This window comes from Penicillium argentinense, assembly GCF_028826775.1.
Source record: "Penicillium argentinense strain IBT 30761 chromosome Unknown utg000011l_segment0_segment0, whole genome shotgun sequence".
NCBI lineage: Eukaryota > Fungi > Ascomycota > Eurotiomycetes > Eurotiales > Aspergillaceae > Penicillium > Penicillium argentinense.
This window is the reverse complement of record NW_026622670.1, coordinates 2,271,527-2,284,217: the sequence shown is the minus strand read 5'-3', so window position 1 is coordinate 2,284,217 and position 12,691 is coordinate 2,271,527. Positions and strand designations below refer to the sequence as shown.

General features: G+C 52.0%; 3 protein-coding genes across 3 annotated transcripts; 2 read left to right on the top strand and 1 right to left on the bottom strand.

Moving 5' to 3' along the window:
• Window positions 1-2,061: 2,061 nt before the first annotated feature.
• Window positions 2,062-2,466, top strand: N7532_011869 (uncharacterized protein; the record flags this gene model as incomplete). The annotated part of the gene is made up of 2 exons (XM_056624360.1): window positions 2,062-2,299; window positions 2,351-2,466. The coding sequence occupies 2 exons, from the start codon at window positions 2,062-2,064 to the stop codon at window positions 2,464-2,466; spliced, it is 354 nt and encodes a 117-aa protein (XP_056469348.1).
• Window positions 2,467-5,195: 2,729 nt separating this feature from the next.
• On the top strand, window positions 5,196-6,648 carry N7532_011868 (uncharacterized protein; the record flags this gene model as incomplete). Its single annotated transcript, XM_056624359.1, has 3 exons — window positions 5,196-5,455; window positions 5,554-5,872; window positions 5,935-6,648. 3 exons carry the CDS (start codon window positions 5,196-5,198, stop codon window positions 6,646-6,648), a joined length of 1,293 nt encoding a protein of 430 aa, XP_056469347.1.
• Window positions 6,649-7,079: 431 nt separating this feature from the next.
• On the bottom strand, window positions 7,080-11,009 carry N7532_011867 (PE repeat family protein; the record flags this gene model as incomplete). The annotated part of the gene is made up of 4 exons (XM_056624358.1): window positions 7,080-10,267; window positions 10,335-10,476; window positions 10,501-10,646; window positions 10,727-11,009. 4 exons carry the CDS (start codon window positions 11,007-11,009, stop codon window positions 7,080-7,082), a joined length of 3,759 nt encoding a protein of 1,252 aa, XP_056469346.1.
• Window positions 11,010-12,691: the final 1,682 nt, after the last annotated feature.

Below are 12,691 nucleotides of genomic sequence, written 5' to 3'. Positions count from 1 at the left end.
ACCCAGCATCGGAGGAAAGATCAAAATGGGAAGGCACTAGAGGGCTGTCTATGGATTTTTACTTTTCCCTCTCAACGAGTACCCGAGTGTGACTCTCTGAGACTCTATGCTCTTTCTGATGAACAGCGCACTCAAATTGCTTAAGTTGAGACGATTTTGCCATGGCCCGACATATGAGTACCTGACTTGGGATGCTTCGAATGGAATTTTTTTTCTCAATTCCTTATTTGCTCAGAACTAGACAGCTGCCGGTTTATTCCGAACCCTACTGGTAGTTCATAGACTGTCTAGAGTCTTTACTCCCAGTGTATTCCAGCGGAGTCGTTTCATTATAACATGTACATCGAAGAAAAGCCAACGTCAAGAACGATATCCACAACTTTTTGCTAATTGATCAGCACCATAAAAATAATCCATGAGCAAATAATCTCGCTTTGAGTTTACAAGAATGACAGTTCTTTGCAGCGTGTTGATCGGACGAATTTGCATGAGCAGTTTCGTCCCTTCGAAAAGTTAACATGCTTCTTGTAAAATGCGAAGCCAAGCCTTGTTTGAGACCCAACGGTATACATTACGGGCATGCTACAAATATTCTTCAGGTTTTTTTTTCAAAATTCACCCATCATAAACCTTAGGCTGCGATTGCTCATTTACCATATCCAAGAATATGAGCAGACCTGGGGATAGTGAGGAAGCATCTGCACCCAGACAAGACGAAAAAGCCCGGACCGACTTTCACAAGAACTGCACAATGAGAGTGCATGATTCTAGGGATATTCGAGAAAGATGTGTCGCCGTGAGTTATAATCAGAAACAGGGTAGCATCAAAACTTGCCGTCAGCATACTTCGTCGACGCCGTGGCTAGCGTTTGTAAACAATGTGTCCACTTTCGAGCTTCTTTCTTTGTACACTAACAGACCTCCATGCGCCACTGGCAGACACGTTAACTTCTCCTTGAGCGATGTTCATGGTAGAGAGAAAATCGTCTGCCTATACTAAAGGGATGTTCTGAATTTTTAATTGAAGTAACCTCGGAAATAGAGATAATAGAGATATCTACTCCATAATCCCGGGCTTCTCATGCGACTTCTATTCTTTGACCAATTATTTGAATGCGGTCAGAACATCGAGGCTGTGCGGGGTAGTAATCTAAGAAACAATGTCTCATATTGGAAAGCTTGGGCCGTGTAAATCGGCAAGGCCACCCCCGCATTCCCGTAGTTAGCCCACGATAGGCAACCACCTCTACAGACATCCTATGTGTTGGTTTGTAGCTCAAAAAGTACCCATATGAGAATTTGATTACGAATATTTAAACAATAGGGTGTTGCGACCCAAGAATGGTACCGGTGATACCCGGCGACGCCGAAAGGTAGAGGTCGATCTTACTCAGCTATGCAGGCCGACTGATGCTACAGTCGTGTCAATTCTAGCCTCAGCAACATCGCATCTAGATTCATCGGACGATTGTAGATCATGTCTCAAAGATGGGCTTCCAGTAATGCCTTCTTCCTCAATGAGCAGGAGAACGATCACAGTACGCCTAATCCTGAGCCTAGCTGTAAGTTGATGTCATCATGCATAGATGGAAATAGATCACTTACCGACTTTCAATCGCGGGGTAGAACAACTTTTCCTCCTAGACTCAGCAACTGTGTTTGCTAAAGCAAATAATGTGACGCTCTGCCGAAGGGAGTAGCACTGGGTCATTTCATGAGGGGTACAAACCTCAGACTATTTTCTACTTCTGAGCGATCATATGCTTTATCAGTTATGAAACAGCATGCGTAGATGGGCGAAGTAAGTGAGACATGCTTCTTCGCCCCAGCATATGTACATCCCTGTCAGATTAGCAGAGTTACTTCAGAAAGGATCGCCTGATCCACCAAGAATAGGCACTCGTGATTATATACGCTTTCGAGAGTGGCGATCTTTGGGTTGCCAAGCCCAGGTTGCAAAATACTTAAAAGCTCAATTACGACCGTCAGTCCTTCAACAGCCTACAACACTCATCAACTAGTTGTCTGATTTACTTCGAGCTTTACCAAAATACCACCAAAATGCACTTCAGCACCATTATCATCTCTGCCATCGCCCTTGCTATGGGTGCATCCGCAATGCCCGCTCCTCCTGCAGACACCCGATATGCGCAACTCCGTCTTTTCGGGGAACCCGGCTGCTCGGCGCAAAATGAGGGAGAGCTCGGTGTCTACGGCGACTATGTCAACAAATGCAACACTTGGGATGGCACGACTGTCAAGTCCGTAAGCTTCGAGTACGCCATCAACAACTGCCAACGTGAGTTTCACCTCAGCATCTTTTCAATTTCTGGTATCTAACAAACAACAGTGCGCGTCTACAGTGACGTTACTTGCCATCTGGACCGACATCACGTTCCGGTGAAGACCTGCCTTTCCGGTGATAAGATCTACCGAAGCTACGAGGTTCTTTGCGACCACCTCTAAACACGTATTTCTATACGACCTTTTGCATCTGAGACGAGAATGACTTAGCACGATCTGGACATAGCATAATCATAATTTTACAGTGAATAGAATCTCATTTTGAGTATTGTTTTGGGCTTCAATTTGAAGGGCTTCGTTCAAAAGTGTTACACAGATACGTAACTGTGGACTAAGAGAACGAATGTCGACGCTTTTGTTATACAATCTACTTGGCGAGGTCAAAGGCTACTGTATGTTATACTGGAGATTTGTGCCAGTTTAAAAAACAAAAGATCGGTCTCAGGGACCGTTAAGCTAGTATTTTTCTGGTCGTTTAGGCTCAAAGCAATTTGTCGAAAAGAGAAAGTTCATGGATGCTTATACTTCGGCATTTGAGCGAAGGGAGTGTACTGTATCGCCTTTCCCGTCCTTGCGAGACCGTTGAGCCTGTATTTCAAGTGATTGTGCAAGACGCACTCAAATATTTTAGAATACTATAGAACATTCTGTAGGTACCCAGCAGTAGAATACCTCGTAAGATATCTATCGTACTTGAAGGTATCGGTCGAGGAATATTACGCGTCTGCCAAGCCTGCACGGATGTGATTGGCACAACTGGGACAGGCTAACGCAATACGGCTAAGCAGAGCCCCGCTGGGTACGCAGAACGGTAATGGGGGCGACCGGGCTAAACATTGATCGCAGATCAAATGTGATATGACCAGTCCTCGCTGTGACTGGTGCAAACATCATGACTTTCCTTGTACCACCACTAGGTCCCGAAGGAAGCTAGAAGAGGAAGCCTCCAAGAATAAGCATAAAGCGAGGTATGGAGTTCGATTCGCCATCCTGCCAGGGCACCCAAGCTCCCATCTTGAACACAAATTACTCAGTCAGAACGAGGATCTGAACATATCAGTGAGCTCCGACATAGTACTGCAACCACGCAAAACACTACATCTGCCGACAAGGTCTCTAATCATGACCAATTCAAATTATCCTATTACAAATCACTCTTGCAATGCGTCAGTGAATATGGAACATCATGATTCCGACTCATCACGCTAGTCATAGACCCTACTTTGTTTAGGGAAACTATGCAAAATGTCTACGGCCAGACATCACATGGTTCATCAACAGGCGCAATGGCGTGTATCATATGCTTTTTCCCATTTCTTCAACGGCACGCGATTTGGGTCAACCCGAGCCTATGAATTGTGGAACAATACTTACAAGAAAGCTAAACGGTTAAGTCGCTTTACGATCTGAACATGAACGAAACGGAGCGTCTTGATGGGATTCAAGCGTTGACCATGGTGTTTTTGTTAGCACCGCTCTCTGGAGACAAAGAGTACGCTGTGCGTTATCTGTCTGATGCGGCACGCATGATCTTCAAATTAGGAGGACACCAGGCGGTTGGAAATAATCTCTCCCAGATAACAAGACAGCTACAGAACTTATTTCGGATATGTTACGCAGTGGACAAGAGCCCTTTTGTGCCATATTCTCGACCTTCCACATTGATTGACCACACAATAAGCAAGTTAAGCCTACCGCCAGGATACGTGTCTAGGCTACTCGTGAACAGACCCGCAGAGGAGCCGGACCAATCAACCGAAGGTGCGCTCTTCCTCATTCATAATCGCTTGAACATTCTCAAGTCCAAGATTCACCGGGAACTGGTGACACCCGCGAGCCTGTAAAAACCAATCTCAGACTTTCTGCGGAGTATTCACGAGCTCGATACTGAACTCGAGGATGGAGGTGCTCATTACCTGCAGAGTGGAGAATGACTCTTCTCAGTAAAAACATACTGGCGATATCATCTTGCCCCCAAGCGTTACAAATAATTTCCGACAAACATCGTACGAAGACCTCGAGATCCCTGCCACAAGCAAAGATCTCAAACTCCCTCGAGCCCCGCTTTTGGTTATTGTGAGCTATATGAGCAACAGCAATTTCGCTGGTGGGAAGAAAGAGTTGCTCGATGATACTTCCAATGCGTCAAGAAATTGAACAAGGCCGCCCAGATGCCGGTAGATTCGGCTCAGTCGTGATCTGCGAGTCCGGCGTACCATGGACTGGCTGAGGAGGTTGAATAATGAATAGACTATAGTTAAACGATACCCCAGATTTGTGTCAAAGACCTCTTGTGAGCTAGCTGCCCGTCTCTCCCCACAATAACACATTCCAGGAGTTAATGTGCATTTGATGGATGCGCTAGCGGACGGCATGGGATCTAGAAGAAGTGGGTCTGCGATCGCCGTGAAATTATTTGCAAGGATTCAGTTTCGTAGTCGCCTGAATTCTGACTTGTCTTGCATCCAATTGACCAGTCGCGGGGGACTAATGACCTGGGTAGACCCTGTACTATATACACTGTGTGTAAGTAGAAAGTGCGGCGAATGCCAGTCGGCCTCGCCCGCGGTCCCGTGCCAGGGCAGAAAATGGAGGGGGCAACGTCATCATCGGCCAACTTTGTTGCACTCCATTACTTCCCTCCACCGGACTCGAGGTTTCCTTTTAGTCACCACTCCTCACCCCTCCCACAGTGATCTTCAGGCACAGTCCGACGAACGGAGCAACAGATCCTTCGCAATACACATCATCCCACTCGGAACCCGGCTGCCGCGCCAGGGACCCAGCAGAACCACCCATTCAACGCACCCGCCCCACGCTATAAAGGCACCGGGAGATCTCCCATCTTATCTGATGCGCTGATTTCCTCGTGAGACGGTGGCAGCAGCAGTATGGTGGTGTTTGTCGATCTCGACCGCGATGCCTTCCAGCACCGTGACTCAATAGCCCCGGGGAAGCTCTTTTCACCCAAGTTGATGGTCGCCCCTGTCGCGACCCCCGAGTCCGCCAAGGTTTCCCCTTCTTCTACCACCTCCGACGAGGGGCGCGAGACAAACCTGGACGAGCACATCGTGATTTCCAATTCCGATCAGACTACAGCCTCGCAAACGCTCAATCGAACCGCTTTCTCGGCAGCGTTGAGTTGTTATCCGTATGTGGATCCCCGTAGTTCTCACCGCGGCGTCTTCCCCGCACCCGCGCCCGCACGCGCAAGTCACAAGCTAAGACTAACATTTCTGTGATTCTTAGAATAGTCAAAGCCATTGCCCGCGCAATTGACTTGAATACTCTCCATGCGCTCTCACGAGCATGCCGCCAGTTTCACGCGAATCTAGCACCATTCCGCCATCAACTCGTCCGCGAAACTCTCCGCTGCGAGAATGAGTATATCGAAACCGTCTCAGATATGCTAGATCGCGGAGCCGTTCTACCAAACAGTGTGAAGTCTGTCCTGCAGTTGCTGAGTCAGGGTTCAGGCGAACCTGGACGTATGACTCGTGGGAAGGTTGGGAGATGCGCACGCGACATGGTCGGTGACTGTCGACGATGCGCCAAGATTGTATGCAGGGTAAGTTATAGCCAAATATCCCGTTATCTCGATTCTCTATTGACTTCGTACTTAATCATTAGAATTGCACTATCAAGCCTCCCAACCAGACAGCGCTCAAGGGCCGAACTCGCCGCCTTTGTCGCACCTGCGGCATTGCACCGCTCTCCTACCATCTATGCAGCACATTTTCCGATTCAACCACATCAGTCTCAACAGAACAGGCCGTAATACCGAGCATACTGGCCAATAATGTCTGCACCTGCGACGATGCAGTTTGGCTCTGCGTACAATGCGGCCAGACCCTACGCAGCAGCGACACAACATACCGGCGAGTCTGGGCCTGGCGCAGTCGATACAGTACAGCCCTTGGCGGCGGACTAGGTACAGGGATCGGTGAAGGCTGCCAAGGAGTAAAATGCGGGCGTGGTGAAGCCTGCCTTGCTGCAAAGGAGATCGAAGTCGAGGTCGATTGCGAAGCGGACGAGGGATTAAGTGATTCCAGTAGTCCTGGTCACAGCCCCCTGGCGCACCAATCACATCACCACGAGATGATCTCCACAGATAGCCACGATGAAGAAGAGCCAGGATATTTCCGACAAGAGGTTATTGGGTTGGGCGGAGTGGTTAAGCACAAGTCGAAGAAGAGAGTTTTGGTTGGGGCTTGTGTGATTGAGTATGAGGATGAGCGGGAGACGGGCAATTATCTTTTTCGTGAAGAGAGTGGTTCGCACCGGGCTTGGTGTGGTTGGTGCTCGAGGGTGATTCCGGCTAAAGCTGAGGTGTCGCGGAGCTGATTGAAGCTGATGAGAGTTCTCTTTTTCGGCAAATTCCTATGCATTGCATGATCGACGAATTGTATTATGTCATGTTACGATCCCATGATGATGCACATACCCACCTGGACTGTGTTTAGCGCAGTTTAAAGAATCCATATTGGCATTGCTGGATGATATTACATTGTACATGATGAATAGAAAACAAGGTGTGCAGTGTATATAATTCAATGAAGTGACATCTAGCTGATAAACCTACTAACTTCACAATCTGACACAAATCATGTCCTTCCTGGACAGAAAAGACAATACTCCGGCAATGCGTCGCTCCTTCATGCAATCATCAATCAATCATACATATCTGGCATATATCATACCGTCTTCAAGAACTCGACACAAGAAAATAAGAAAGACAGGATTGAAAATTCAATCTTGACAAAAATTTGTCTGGTTTAGTGTGCAGCAATGGCTCGGAAAAATCCCTTAATCTTGGACTGCTCTTTGGGCGGAGATTCTTCATGACGGGTCCGACGCTGATACCGAGCTTCAGTGTCCCTGCTGCTATGGTGGGTACGACGAGAGCTTTCAGGCTTTTTCTCGTGCTCCCGCTCTCGAGGTTTGCTGTACTCGGGCTCCTCACGAGAGTGGCGTCGTGACTTTCGCTCGGACCGGGAAGCTTCCTCTCCGCGCCGTTCCTCACGACGTTCTTCGCGTGTCTTTTCCCGTCGAGAGTGAGTGGAGCGAGTACTGGCTCTTCTCTCTTCAGGGGACCTCTTCTCCTCGCCAGTCGGGCCGCTGCCTTGACTATGGCTGGTAGAAGAGCGACGAGGACGCTCAGATGCTGAAGCGGCAGACTTAGTCGTGTTGGCTCGCACGAGAGGCTTATTGTTGTCCGATTGGCCGTTGCTCATATATCGAAGGAATGCGCGTGGGGCGGGAGTAGGAGCGGAAGAAGAGACCTGCTTTGAAGATGAAGTCTTCACTGATCTGGCCTGGTCTTGCTCAGACGAACGGCGCTTAGGCTTGATCTCCGCAGCCGGTACTTCTTTCTCCCTTTCCTTCATCGCCGCCTTATCAGATCGTCGGATCTTTTCAGGTGGCGAGACTCCGCTGCGTTCACGGTCCTCGACAATAGCTTGCTGCTTCCTCTTAGCTTGGGCCTTGGCCCGCTCCTTTTCGTCATGCTGGCGACGGGCCTCTTCCAAAGCCATTGCCCACCGATTGGTGAACAAACCACCTTCGTTCTTGGGGCGAGAAAGCTGATCACGACGACCTTCCGAAGACGTCTTGGAGTAGCGTCGCTCTCGCTCACTTGGCGACCGTCTCTTGCGTCTGCGTGAACCCTGTCTGGCTGGCTCCGGTTCTATAGGATCCATGAGCTCACCTCGAGGTCCCTCAGCGGCCTCTTCCGGCGATATGTCATCAGGTGCGACTCCGTCGGAAGCAGGTGCTTCTGTGGCCGGAGGGCCGGGCTCGGGTTCGGGCTCAGCAGCAGGAGCAGGTTCTGGCTCCGCAGCTGGCTCGGGCTTCACAGGAGCAGGTTCGGGCTCAGCGGCAGGTTCAGCAGGTGGCTCTGGCTCAGCTGGAGTAGGATCAGGCTCCACGGAACGCTCAGCCGTAGGATCAGCAACAGGTTCAAGATCTGTAGCCGGAGGTTCGGGCGCGGGTTCAGCGGGCGTAGGCTCAGGCTCAGCAGGTGTAGGTTCGGGCTCCGCGGGAGCAGGTTCAGGTTCAGCAGGAGCAGGAGCAGCTTCTGCAGCTGGCTCGGGCTCAGCAGGAGCAGGTTCAGGCTCAGCAGCCGGTGCAGGTTCAGGCTCAGCAGCCGGTGCAGGTTCAGGCTCAGCAGCCGGTGCAGGTTCAGGCTCAGCAGCCGGTGCAGGTTCAGGCTCAGCAGCCGGTGCAGGTTCAGGCTCAACAGCCGGTGCAGGCTCGGATTCAGCAGCTGGCTCAAGTTCAGGCTCAGCAGCCGGTGCGGGTTCAGGCTCAGCAGCCGGTGCATGTTCAGGCTCAACAGCCGGTGCAGGCTCGGATTCAGCAGCTGGCTCAGGATCCGCAGGTGCAGGTGTATTCTCAGCCGGAGGACCTGAAGCCGGCGGTTCCTCGGGAGCAGGAGGCTCAGAGGGAGCTTCAGGGGCAGGATCTTGAGGTGCCTCTTTAGCCGTTTCGGCAGCGGGCTCAGCAGGAGGCTCGTCTTCAAGAGTTTCGTCCGCGGGAGAATGTTCAGCTGCGGGTTCAGGGTCGGCTGGCATAGGTTCAGTTTCAGCCGGTGCTGTCTCAGGCTCGGCGGGTGCTGTCTCGGGCTCAGCAGCTGGCTCAGTGTCCGCAGGTGCAGGTGTAATCTCAGCGGGAGGTTCTGAAGCCGGTGGCTCTTCGGCTGCAGGAGCTTCAGAAGGGGCTTCAGGGGCAGGGCCTTGAGGTGCCTCTTCAGCTGTTTCGGCAGTGAGCGCAGCAGGAGGCTCGTCTTTAGTAGTGTCATCCACAGGAGCACTTTCAGCCGCAGGCTCTTCAGCAGCTGGTGTTTCCGCAGGCGCCTCCTCAGCTTGAGCTTCCGGTGTTTGGTCCTGCTGTTCTGCTGAAGACTCATCTGTAGGGGTTTGCTCCTCCACGGGTATCTCATCCTTCTTCTCGGCATATTCCTCAGGAGCAGTCTCCTCAGCCGGGGTTGCTTCTTCAACAGCTGGTTCTGGTTCTGGCACAGGCTTGGATTCTTCGGCCGGTTCCTCTGTTGCTGGTTCAACCGCAGTTTCTTCCGCAGGTTTCTCCTTCTCCTTCTCCCCCTCGGCAGCTGCATCTAGCGCAGGCTCTGTTGCAGGCTCTGGTTCGATAACCTCCTCTTTCGGAGCCTCAGTAGAAGTATCGGCTGCAGGTTCTTCTGGAATTACAGGAGCGTCCTCAGTCGGAGCGTCTCCGGGTACTTTAGCGGCCTCTGCTGGTGGCTCTTCCGGTTCCCCTGCACTTTCGTTGGGTTTCGCTGTGTCGTCGGAAGGTGCTTCGGCATCGCGTGCCTTTTCTTCTGGTGCAGGGACAGGGGCCTCCTCGACTTGCTTATCGGAAGGTTCTTGGGGGGCCGCATCTTCGGTAGCAGCTGCAGCGGGTTCAGGATCTCCTGCAGGCTCTTCGTTGTCGGGCTCAGCGGCTTCAGCAGCCTTAGCCTTCTTTTTGTTCTTCTTGCTCTTCTTCTTGTTCTTTTTTCCAGAACCTGAAGCGGGTTCAGAAAGCGGCTCTTCGGGCGGAGGACTTGAATCGACAGGCGGTTTTTCAGGTGGAGTGTCGGCTGCTGGTTCCTCGGCAGGGGCTTCTTTCTCTGCTTCAGGCGCAGGCTCGGCTGGGGTTTCATTCGGGGCCTCGGCAGATTCAGCAGGAGTTTCTTCTGGTGCATCCGTGGGAGGTTCTGCAGGCGAGGCCTCGGCTGTTTCCTCTGCTGCTGCTGCTGCCGGTTCATCTTGCTGGGGAGGGCTATCGCCAGAAGCATCTGCAGGTGGTTGCTCGTCACTAGCTGGGGCTTTCTCCTTGGTAGCTTCTCCTTCCTGGGCTTCTGCTGGAGGAGGGTTTTCCTCGGCTTGAGCGTCTTCGGCTTCTTGCTTTGCAAGTTCCTCCTTCTCGGCCTCTACTTTGTCGAGTCCGGCTTCAGGGTCACATTCTGGAAAATCTTCGTCTGCTTTGTATTAGTATAGGGATTGTTGGTCTCACTGAGACATATGCCTTACCATTGTTGTCATTGACATCGTCTTTCTTAGCTCCACTGTCGTCCGCGGCCGGTTCGTCGGCAGGTGGCTCATCTGCAGATGGTGCGGGTTCTTCGTCTTTCTTTTCGGCATCTGCGCCTTCTGAACTCTCTGCAGCGGGCTCCTGAGGGGCTTCGTCTGGAGAAACTTCGCCCTCTGCGTTCGGCGCAGGCACTTCTCCAGCAGGCTCGTCCTTGGATTCCTCCTTTGCATCTCCGCCGGCGGCCTCAGCTGCCTCTGCGGGCTCTGTAGGCTCTGCAGGCTCGGCTGGAGGCGCCTCTGCCTCCGCAGATTCTGGATGATTAAGTGAGTGACTGTTGCACAGCCATTGAAACCTCTCCTCTACAGCAATAAATGAGGTTTTTAGTACTTACCAGAAGGCTCTGGGGCCGCAGGGCTTTCTTCTGCAGGCTTGCTCGGTTCTTCTGGCGAGGGCTCGTCGGGGGTATCCTCCTTTTTCGGTTCGGCATCGGGGCCCTTTTGGTTATCCTGGTCCTTGCCCTCCGTCAGACGATCCGCATTGAAATATTGGGTGATGGGAGTATAAGAATAAGTCACGGTGTTTAAGTGACCCGTGTCGACGGTCTGGTATTGACGCTCGAAGTTTTGGTACGTAAAACTGGGGAGTTGCGCATACTTGAACTGTGGTTCCTGCATCCTCTCCCCCTACAGCGGCCGGCTCTGGGGCGGGCGGGCTTGTATCTTTGGGTGTAGGATTCGGAGTTGTGGTGCCGACGGGAGAACGGTTGTTGTTGTTCTTCTTATTCTTCTTTTTGCCCATATCCTCGTTTCAATGACGTATACGGCAACAAGGTGGCCGATGCTGACTGGCGCGTGGTGAGAAAAATGAAACAATAAGAAAGTGACAAGCTAACCGTCGGGCCCAATGCAAGGAAAAAGGTCCGGACAGGCAAGGAATGGGAGAGTAACAAGAGAGTGAGAAGTAGAGGAACGCGAGACTGGGTACTGATGTAGTCGAAGACGGAAAGGGAAAGAAGCATACGCTTGTTCCTCTGGAGACGAGTAAATCACAATTGGAGGGTCATGGCAAGGCAGCGTATAACAGTTCGTCCACCTTCCGGGTGGATGGGACAACAACCCGGATGGAGTTGTGGAATTGGGCCCTTGAACGTCATCAGCAAACAGCCCGATGCATCGCATGCCATTGGACCACGTCGCCCTGTGGTCTCCATGCATTGATGGCTAGCATGTGGGTTTAGTCAAACCCGATCCTGGAATTAGAGCCGGGTGAGGGCAGGCACGATCTCCACTTGCAGGTAAAGCTGTAGAAGCAGGCATCCCACGGCGAACGGGGATTGGGGAATCGGGAGGCCCAAAAGACGAGATAGGAAAAGTAACGCTGCAAGAGCATGGAGAAAGATGGGTCGGGTGAGTGGGGGTTTCAGTGCCACCACTCAATCTTAATAAAATTTGCCAATTTTTCTCAATTTTTTTTTTCTGCTGGGTATTTGCTTGGAGTGTACTGTACACAGGCGAGGGAGGTGGGGTGGGAACCAGGCCCAATCTGGGAAGTTGGGTGGATCAACAACGAGTCGAATGGGATTCCGGCGAGCCACACCGACAAGGGGCCTGCAGTAAGCCCTGAGGGAACACCACGATGATGGGATGCCAGCCGGGCGAGAAAAAGTGATGCGGTCGAAAGACCCATTTCTGCCCAACGTTTTCCGGCAACGGCGGCAAATGAGATGCATGCTTTGGTCTAGTGGGGAGACGAGGGTCATAGCCGAAAAAGCTCAGAGGAGACGCAAAGGGCGCTCCGACGAGGAATTGAGGTCCAGTGAGTCAAAGGTGAGGGCCGAAACGGGGATGGATGGAGTCGAGGAGCCATCGCGACTCCACTCTGCGACACCGACACTTCAGCAGGTCGATCCCCGACCGTGAACTGCCTCACGGCCTCACGATGGCCTCGCAAGTTCGCAAGGGAGTGGCAGTTGGAATGGAGATCGGGTCTCTTCCATGCAGCGATGATGCACGGTAGAGGCGCCGTGGAACACAGGAAGAACTCGGGATCAGGTGACACGTCGTGCGATCTGCCGGCCACTGCGCGGCCACCACGTCCACCTTTTCGATGATCGCGGCATCGCCTATCTGATCGTGCCCTCTGCCAAAAGTCCTGGCCCCCGCTTGGCTCCTACGATTGCATTATCATCTCTACCACCCCAGTGAGGATGTAAAGGCCGCTCTTTATCGCGCAATCGGCTCCCTTGAAGCTTCCAGAAGGAGCTGCATGCATGGACGCCCGGTCCGAGGGTAAACTTGCGCGACGGAGCGACCCGCCGTGCCATACGGCGCCCGATCTGTTGTGTTCCAAGAACCCA